This window comes from Martes martes, assembly GCF_963455335.1.
Source record: "Martes martes genome assembly, chromosome: 5".
In the NCBI taxonomy this organism is placed as follows: Eukaryota; Metazoa; Chordata; class Mammalia; order Carnivora; family Mustelidae; genus Martes; species Martes martes.
Window position 1 is genome coordinate 11,497,538 of NC_137892.1, and position 10,053 is coordinate 11,507,590.

A 10,053-nucleotide genomic window follows, 5' to 3' on the forward strand; every position below is an offset into this window, starting at 1 on the left:
TCTTTCTGTGTTTTTTTGTAATATCTCTTTTATCCATTTCTGATTTTATTTGAGTTTCCTCTATTTTTTTCTTGGTCTAGTTAAAGGTGTCAATTTTGTTTATATATTCAAAACTATCTCTTCTATTTATTATTATGTACATTTTTATATGGTTTCTATTTCATTTATTTCTGCTCTGATCTCCATTATTCCTTTATTTGTACGAAATTTTGGATCAATTTTTTCATAGTTCCTGATGGTGAAGGCTTGGTTCTTTATTTGTATATTTATTTAATCTTAGTACAAGCTTTTTATCATATCAAAATTCTTTGAAACCCTTTTTTGCTAAGCTCTATAATTTTATATGCTGTTTCCATTTTCATTGTCTCAAAAATTTGTAATTCCCATTTTCATTTCTTTTTTTCCTCTTATTTTTTAGTTTTTTTTTTTAAGAACTTACTTATTTATTTGACAGAGACACAGAGAGAGAGGGAACACAAGTGGGAGGAGTGGGTGAGGGAGAAGCAGGTCCCCCGCCAAGCATGGAGCCCAATGTGAGGCTCAATCCCGTGACCCTGGGATCAGGACCTGAGCTGAAAGGAGATGCCCAATGACTGAGCCACCCAGGCGCCCCTCTTTTTTCCCTTTTAATTTCTTATGTTACTCATTGGTTCTTCAGGGATGGGTTGTTTTATTTTTACTTATATAAATTTTGTACTTACCCACCTGTTACTATTTTTTTTAATATTGTTTGTTGGAAAAGTTGCTTGTTATGATTTCAGTCTTCCTAAATTTGTTAAGACTTGTTTTGTGTATTAACATATGACCTATTCTGGAGATTTCTCTGCATGGACTTGAGAGGAATGTGTATTGTTTCTATTAAATACAATATATTCTATATGTGGGTTGACTTAAAGTGTAGTTCAAGCCCAATAATCCTTATTCATTTTCTTTCTGGTCGATCTATCCATTCTTAAAAAGGGAGAATTACATTTTTTACAATTGTATTGGTATATCACTACCTTCAGTTCTTCTTTTTCTTTAAGATTTTATTTATTTATTTGACAGAGAGATAGGGAACACAGTCAGGGGGAGTGGGAGAGAGAGAAGCAGGATTCCCCCTGAGCAGGAAGCAAGATGTGGGCCTCAATCACAGGACCCTGGGATCATGACCCAAGCCGAAGGCAGATGCCTAACAACTGAGCCACCCTTTAGATCTTTTAATATTCTTTTACACATTTAGTGTTCCAATTACAGGTGCATTTAAACTTTTAACTATGCACGCTTCATAAATTGAGTGGTTCATCATTATATAATAAACTCTGTATTCTCTAACAACTTTTTTTTAAAATTTTGTGCATGAGATCTCTATTAATTTTTATGTGTATTTTTTTTCTTTCCAAGTTTTTATTTAAATTTCAGTTAGATATTAAGGAGGAAACTTATTGTGATAAACACTGAGTATTACATGCTGTGATCAATCACTAAATTATACACCTAAAACCAATTTCACTAAATATGTTAAATAACTAGTATTTAAATAAAAACTTTAAAAAATAAAAATTAAAACATAAATTCCAGTTAGCCGACATAGAGTGTAATGTTAGTTTTGATATAGAATTTAGTGACTCAACACTTACAACACCCAGTGGTCATCAAGACAAGTGCCCTCCTTAATCCCAACTCCTCTTTAATCCATCCACTGCTACCACCCCTCTGGCGACCATCAGTTTGTTCTCTATAGTTGAGTCTATTTCTTGGTTTTTCTTTCTCTTTTCTTCTTCATTTTTTTAAATTCCACATATGAGTGAAATAATATGGTATTTGTGTTTCTCTGAATGACTTACACTTTTAAAGAATTTTTTTTATTATGTTCAATTAGGCAACATTAGTTTTTGATGTAGTGTTCAATGATTCATTTGTTGTGTATAACACCCACTCCTCATCACAATACATTTCCTCCTTAATAGTCATCACCAAGTTAACCCCCTCTCCCTTCTGTAACCCTCAGTTTGGTTCCAGGAATTCAGAGCCTCTCATGGTTTTTCTCCCCGCTCTGATTTTTTCCCATTCCGTTTTTCCTCCCTTCCCCTGTGGTCCCCTGTGATATTCCTTATGTTCCACATATGACTAAAACCATATGATAATTATCTTTCTCTGTTTGACTTATTTCACTACCATATTCCATCCATGCCCATCCATCCAGTTCCTCCAAAGGATAAATGGTGGTTATTCATTCTTTCTGATGGCTGAGTAATATTCCATTGTATAAATGAACCACATCTTTATCCATTCTTCTGTTGAAGGTTATCTTGGCTCCTTCCACAGTTTGGCTCTCATAGACATTTCTGCTATAAACATTAGGGTACACGTGCCTTTTTAAAAAATATATCTTTGAGGTAAATACTTAGCAGTGCAATCACTGGGTTGTATGGTAGCTCTATTTTTAGCATCTTGAGGAGCCCCTATACTGTTTTCCAGTTAGCTGTGCCAGCTTACATTCCCACCAACAGTGTAAGAGGGCCCCCCCTTCTCCACATCCTTGCCAACATTTATTGTTTCCTATTTTGTTAATTTTTGCCATTCTAACTGGTGTGAGGTGGTATATCACTGTACTTTTGATTTATATTTCTCTGATAGTTAGTGATGTTGAAAACTTTTTCATGTGTCTGTTAGACATTTCTATGTCTTCTTTGGAGAACTGTCTGGTCATGTCTTTTACCCATTTATTGACTGGATTATTTGATTTTTGGGTGATAAGTATTGGCACAAAAAGAGACACATTGACCAGAGGAACAGAAGATAGACTCCATAAATGGACCCTCAACTAATCTTTAACAAATCAAAAAAGAATATCTAATGGAAAAAAATAAACAGTCCCTTCAATAAAATAACATACAATTAAAATGAAAAACAATGAAATAAAATAAAATGCAATACAATACTTTGGACTCTGAGAAACAAACTGAAGGTTGTGGAGGGGAGGGAGTAGGGGGTTGTGTGAGCTTGGTGGTGGGTATTATGGAGGACACATATTGCATGGATCACTGGGTGTGGTGCATAAACAATGAATTCTGGAACATTGAAGATAAAATATTAAAATATAAATATTAAATATTAAATATTAAAAAATAAAGTATCATGTCATCTGTGAAAAAAATAAATAAAATAAAATAAAATAAAATAAAGTAAAATAGAGAAGAGACTGCCAATTTTATTTATTTATTTATTATTTCTCTGCCAGAAGAATGAAACTGGACCATTTTCCTACACCATACACAAAAATAAACACAAAATGAATGAAAGACCTAAATGTGAGAGAAGAGTCCATCAAAATCCTAGAGAGAACATAAGCAATAACCTCTTTGATATTGGCCACAGTGACTTATTTCAAGACATGCCTCTAAAGGCAAGGGAAACAACAAAAATGAACTTTTGTGACTTCACCAAGATAAAAGCTATTGCACAGCAAAGGAAATAGTCAACAAAACTAAAAGGCAACCCACAGAATGGGAGAGGATATTTGCAAATCACAGTAAAGTGGTGGTATCCAAAATCTATAGAGAACTTTTCAAACTCATCACCCAGAAAAATTAATAATCCAAGAATGTTTTTGTTTGTTTGTTTGTTACTTAAATCCTCTATTGCATAATATAAGCATATAATTATTTATTTATCTACATATTTGTTTAGGTTTTCATTAGTATGGAATATCCTATTCAATCATTTCAGTTTCAATCTATGCACACAGTTATGTCTGATGTTTGTGTCTTACAGATAATGTAGTTTGGTTCTTGTTTTTATTTTGACAACTTAACAACTGTATTTTGATTGAAAATTTATTACATTTGCTTATAAAGAAATTAATGTTATGCAAATACCAACTATTTCCAGTTCATTAATTGTTTTCTGGCTGTTTGATAGGTCATTTGTTCTTTTATTTCTCTTTTACTAAATTCCTTTGTGATTTGATGTCTTACCATAGTTGTATGCTCTGACACCCATCTCTTTAACTTTTGTGTATCTAGTATAGGATTTTGCTTTGTGATTACCACAACCTTTCTCTAAAATATCTTAGAGTTATTACAGTCTATTTTAAGCTGGTAACAACTTAATCTCATTATATGCACAAGCTGTGTATAGTTATTCCCCTTCAAATATTTCATGTTCTAATATTATCATCTACACACTTCATATTTTCTGTCCCTTAATAAATTATTAAAGTGATAGATATTTAAATACCTTGTCCTTTATCATTTATCATACAATTAATAGTGATTTAGACACCACTATTACAGTCTTAGGGTACTCTGAATTCATCTATACCTTTAAATATTCATATGTACTAATGTTACCACTTAGTGTCCTTTAATTTTTTTATAATTTCAAACTTTTTATTTTTTAAGATTTTTAAATTTTTTTTTTTTAAGATTTTTAAATTTTTAATTCCAGTTAGTTAACATAGTGTTATAGAGTGTCCTTTCATTTTAACTTGAAGAACTCCTTAATATTTCTTGTAAGTCACTTGATGGAGATGACATCCCTGTTTTTCATTGTAGAGAAAAGTCTTTATTTCCCCACTATTTCTAAATGACAACATTGATTGGTAATGCATACTTTTTTTTTAAAGATTTTACTTATTCACTTGACAGACAGAGATCACGAGTAGGCAGAGAGGCAGGCAGAGAGAGAGAGGGAAGCAGGCTTCCCAAAGAGCAGAGAGCCCGATGCGGTGCTTGATCCCAGGACCCTGGGATCATGACCTGAGCCTAAGGCAGTGCCTTTAAACCACTGAGCCACACAGGCTCCCTGGTAATGTATTCTTGTTTGACATTTTTCTCCATTTAGTTTCTGTAGTCTGTCATCCCATGATTCCTGGCTTGTAAATTTTTTCTCAGAAATGCACTATAGCTTTATGGGGATTTCCTTGCATGTGACAAGCCACTTTTCTCTTGCAGTTTTCAGTTTTGTTTTGTTTTTTTTTTTAATTTTTGACAATTGATTACAACATGCATTACTGAAGTTTTTGCTTTTGTTTTTTTGTTTTTTTAGGGTTTTGTTTTGTTTTGTTTTGTTTTGTTTTGTTTTATTATGGTTTTGGGACCTTTATCATTCATTTATCCAGATATCTGCATCTTTTTTCCCAATCCTGGGAGGTTTTGGCCATTATATATTTAAGTGAGCTTTCTTCCCCTTTTCTATATCTTCTTCATAGACTCCCATAATGCAAACATTAGCTCCTTGATAGATTCCCATAAGCAGAAGACTTTATTCGTTTTCAATTCTCTCTTTTTTAAAACTCCTTTGTCTGGATTTATATATGACTTATCTTCTACTGAGCTGATTTTTCTCTTGAATAACTCGAAGGACATTCTTTTCATCTAAAAGTTCAAGAAATTCTTATACTTTTCTAATATCTTTACTGAATATTGTTAAAATATTTACTTGCATTTTATAAGATTTTTTAAAAATCTCTCATGGTCTACCCTCTGGATCTGGAATTATTTGAACTACCACAATAATATGTGTTTGCACTACACTCAGTTTCAGGAAATTTGTTTACATAACAGTCTATTCATTACAGTAAAGCTCTTCAAAGTCCAGCTAATGTATTATGCCTTTTACACCAAAATATAAGTAAACTAACATCTATCTGATGACATTGCCTTTAGTATCTTTCACTGTCAGTATTTGCAGGTTTTTTATTTTATGTCATTGATTTATATCATTTATTAGAACCATTTTGTTGCTCTGTATAAGAAAATATGACTGGATGGTCGAGCACTACAAAGTAAAATATGACTTTGTGATTTCAAGATTCTATTTAATAAAAGTATATTTTTACTCTGGGTTATATAACCAATACCTGGGAAAGTGATAGTCAAATTTGCATTCCCCTATAAAGGCTCAATATGTGATTGTATATATATGTTTCTTAAATGCTTTCTTACAAATTATGCAGTCTCTTGAATGCATACCTGTATTTGAAGTTACTCATCGAGTAACTTCCAGGGAAGTTTCATCATGCTACTTTGTGACCAATATCTCATTGTGTCAATACTTCTCTTTTACGGTTGTGTGGGACAGACTAAATAAGTCAATTCCAATAAGAATGGTAGCATTTCCCATTGGAATATTTCAGAGTTCAAGTCATTGGGAGATGGAAACAAATATAAAATCATCACATCCTCGTCCTGTTTGTTCTTACATACAACTATATTTGCTAAAGCCAAGAAAGCAAGAAGCAAAGTGCCTTTAGGAAAGAAGTGTCACAATATTTGAAAATCACTGTCAGCATTGTTGACCTAGAATTATGATCAGTAATACTTCCATCAACAACTACACACAAAACCTGATGATTTCTTCCATCTCCTACAGAAAGGATACTTTAGTGAGTTTTATTTTCTTTTATTCTGGGTGTTCATTTTAATCTCAGTCAGAAAATAAACCTACCAAAAACTTTCTTAAATTTTCTAGTAATACAAGTTTCTTGGATTTTATATATATATAGATATATATATATCTATATATATATATAAACATATCATATCTCAGGTCATATATACATATATAGAGAGATTATATAAGAAAAATATTTTAATTCTATATATTTGAACCCATAGAATAATTAGTGCTTTATAATTCAGCTTTAACTTTCTTCTCCATTCTGTTACATTTAATAACTTAAGTGGCTATAATTTTGGAATGATTGGTTTCAAGTGGTTCTTTTTCAATAAAGAATGAGAGAAAACACATTGCATTCCAAACAGCTGATTACAATATTATATATTTATTTACTATTTAGTTATATACACTATTCAAAGTATAAAAACAGGTTGCATATATGGAAAGTATAAGAACACTGAGCCAAACTAGGAAATAAAACATCTTAACACAATTATAAAACATAAATAAAATAGTATTTTTATAAAACTTGTAACTGAAGAATATGACAAACACCAGCATCAAAAAATTGCTACTGCTTAATCCTGACTTGTAAAAGAGCACAGGTCTGCCAATTTCAGAAATTTACACTGAAAGTCTTCATCTAACATTTTTAAACAACTGAATTTTCTTTACCATTTACACTGTTTCACTAATTGAAATCTTAATATAATAATTATTAATTTTTGAGACAGAGAAGTCACAGATACCGACAGATAAGGGTTGAACTACAGCACTAGAAAAATATAATACAAGAAACACATTGAAGTAAGACTAGATAAACAGATAGTAAATAAAAGGATGCTGGATGATATATAAATTAATTTATATGTTTATTGATATTCATATATATGTAAATGTTTATCTATACCCAATGCATATCTACTTAATGCCTTTTCTGGCAAAGTGTTGACAGATTTTAAATCAAGTAGAAAAGTATACAGAATTTTTTTTACTTAACATATTTTATTTAGACAAAATATTTGGAAAGATGCATGTGTAAGTACCATGTGTCTCAGAGAATTAGAAACTGGATATAAGTAGTTAAAATACAAGGGAAGGAAATACAGATTTATAAGCAGAAATTTGACCTATTTTCTATTTGTAATTGTGTAGCAGTGTGTTAAAGTATAATCTAATAAACACATATATGTGTGTATGTATTTCTTTCTTTCTTTCTATCAATCCATCTAGGTATATGGATTTCACAAATGCAAAAAATGGCCTTAAATTTTGGAAACTACATAACTAAAAACAGTATGAGTGTAACAAGGGAGAATATAGAGTAATCCAGAAGGCTAAAATAAGAAATTCTGTGATACTACATAGAATCAATTATAAACAATAATCTAAAGTACCAGAAGATAAAAGAAAAGATTAAAGCAATGTAAAGAGAAATGAAATTTAAAGTAAAAAGAGGAATGCCTATTGTTTCATGAAGTTTTACTTTTAAGAGAAATACGGGAATAGTAAATTATGAGTTAATAATCAGTTCATTAAAAGACAAAAAATGCAAAGCAAATGGATAGAGAAGGTAATGTGGGATTGGAGACTATATTTATTCCTCCACATCCTTTCATTTGTAAATTAAGATTCTTCTCTGTAACACACGGATTGTATTTTATTGTGAATCTGATAATTTGTGCATATGTTTGCATAGCATTATAACACTGAGACACACAAAGAGAAATAAAACTTCATGAAAATATGAATTAACTGATGAGGAAAATGCATTTCAGAACTACTTTTGACTTTTCTACATACACATTAGTGTGATAAGAATTAATTAATATTATAAGAATTTAGTACAGTTTTTCTTTTCAGCTTTACTGAGGAAAAGTAACTATACTTTGAATTTCTGACCACTTTAACCATACCTTTTCTTTTTTTAATGCAGAATGTTTCATCAATAATGAACAATGTCTCAGTGGTGACAGAATTTCTTATCTTGGGTTTTTCTGGCCCATGGAGTCTTCAGTTGTTACAATCTGGGCTTTTTACAGTAATTTACCTGTTAGCCGTGGTGGGGAATGGCCTCATTATCTCCATAACATCCTTGGACCCATGCCTGCACACACCCATGTATTTCTTTTTAAGGAATCTGTCCCTGTTTGATCTTTGTCTCATTTCAGCTGTTGTGCCCAAAATTGTTGTCAACTCCTTGACACACAGCAATTCTATCTCATTTTTTGGCTGTGTCACCCAGGTCTTCCTTGTGCCTTTTTCAGCAGGGGCAGAGTTGTTCCTTCTCACAGTGATGTCTATTGACCGCTATGCTGCCATTTGCCATCCCCTGCACTATGAAGCCATCATGAATAGGGGCACCTGTGTGCAGATGGTGGCTCTGTCCTGGCTCAGTGGTGGCTTGATATCTGTTATACATACAGCAGGAACATTTTCTTTATCTTACTGTGGAATCAATGAAATTCAACAATTCTTCTGTGATATTCCCCAGTTGCTAGCTATTACTTGCTCAGAGAATATTACTGCAGAAATTGTACTCATTCTTGTTAATGCAGTCCTGGATTTCTGTTGCTTTATTTGCATCACAGTCTCATACTTCTATATATTCTCCACAGTCAGAAAGATACCATCCACAAAAAAGCAGTCAAAAACCTATTTCACCTGCCTTCCACATCTGGCAGTTGTTGTACTTTTTGTCTCAACTGCTTTCATTGCTTACCTGAAGCCTATTTTAGGGTGTGCATCATTCACTGATCTTGTTCTATCTTCTTTCTATATTTTGTTGCCTCCTTCCCTTAATCCTATCATATACAGCCTAAGAAACAAGGCCATGAAGACAAGTCTGGGGAAGCTGATTACCAGAAGACTCTTAATAAAGGAGAATATCCTTATTTTTTTCCAAGAGTAGAGGTGTTGTCTTTTTAATATCTGTTTAAAGATATTACTCTTTCTAGTTTGTTGTGAATCTGTACTCATCTCCAGGGATACCTGGAACTATGGTAGTATTCCTTGACCAAATGGAGTTAAATACACTGACTAATATTAATGAAGCCGTATTTAGTTCTGAGAGAGCTTTGGAACATTGCAAGAGAAAATGTGCATGTTCTTAAGTTTATACCTGGTTTCTGGTAGGCTGTTTTAATTTCTGTTTATTGAGTTAGCCTAAACATCCTGGTTCTGAATACTTTGCTAGAGAGTCATAAAAATTCCCTCCTTCAATAAGAATGTGGATTCCCCAATGATTTATGATCCAGAGAGGAAGAATGTCTCACATTACTGAAAATGTTTCCCAGAAGCTGAGCCTAGTTATTCTGAATCTCCTTAATATCACATTATATTTCCTTGCTTCTGCTACATTATACCATTTGCTGTTAATTTTTTGAATATTAATTGATATATTCTTGTAATTCTTTGCTACTATGTAAATCCACAAAACTGGATCATAGGTAAATAGGACATTACTGTTATTTCAAAAGTATACTTACAATTATCACTGAAGAATAAAATAAGAGAGCAACTGTGCCTGGGAGATTTATTTCTCCATGGATAACACTTTGACACTTACATAAAGTTTTCTATTTACTACATTCATGCATTTACTTTGTTTCAACATTTCTGGGTGGTATAAAATATGGAAAGTGAAGAAGTTATTAATGATTTAAATTC

General features: G+C 32.1%; 1 protein-coding gene across 1 annotated transcript in view; it reads left to right on the plus strand.

Annotated features, from left to right (window-relative positions):
* LOC308342668 (olfactory receptor 14A16-like) overlaps positions 1 to 9,295 on the plus strand; it is a gene marked incomplete at both ends in the record, with an annotated part of 95,594 nt that extends 86,299 nt beyond the window's left edge. Inside the window, one exon of the mRNA XM_080803241.1 lies at positions 8,321 to 9,295. Coding sequence (XP_080659367.1) covers positions 8,321 to 9,295 — 975 coding nt within the window. The remainder of the gene's footprint in view (positions 1 to 8,320) is intronic.
* Between the last annotated feature and the right edge of the window lie 758 nt (positions 9,296 to 10,053).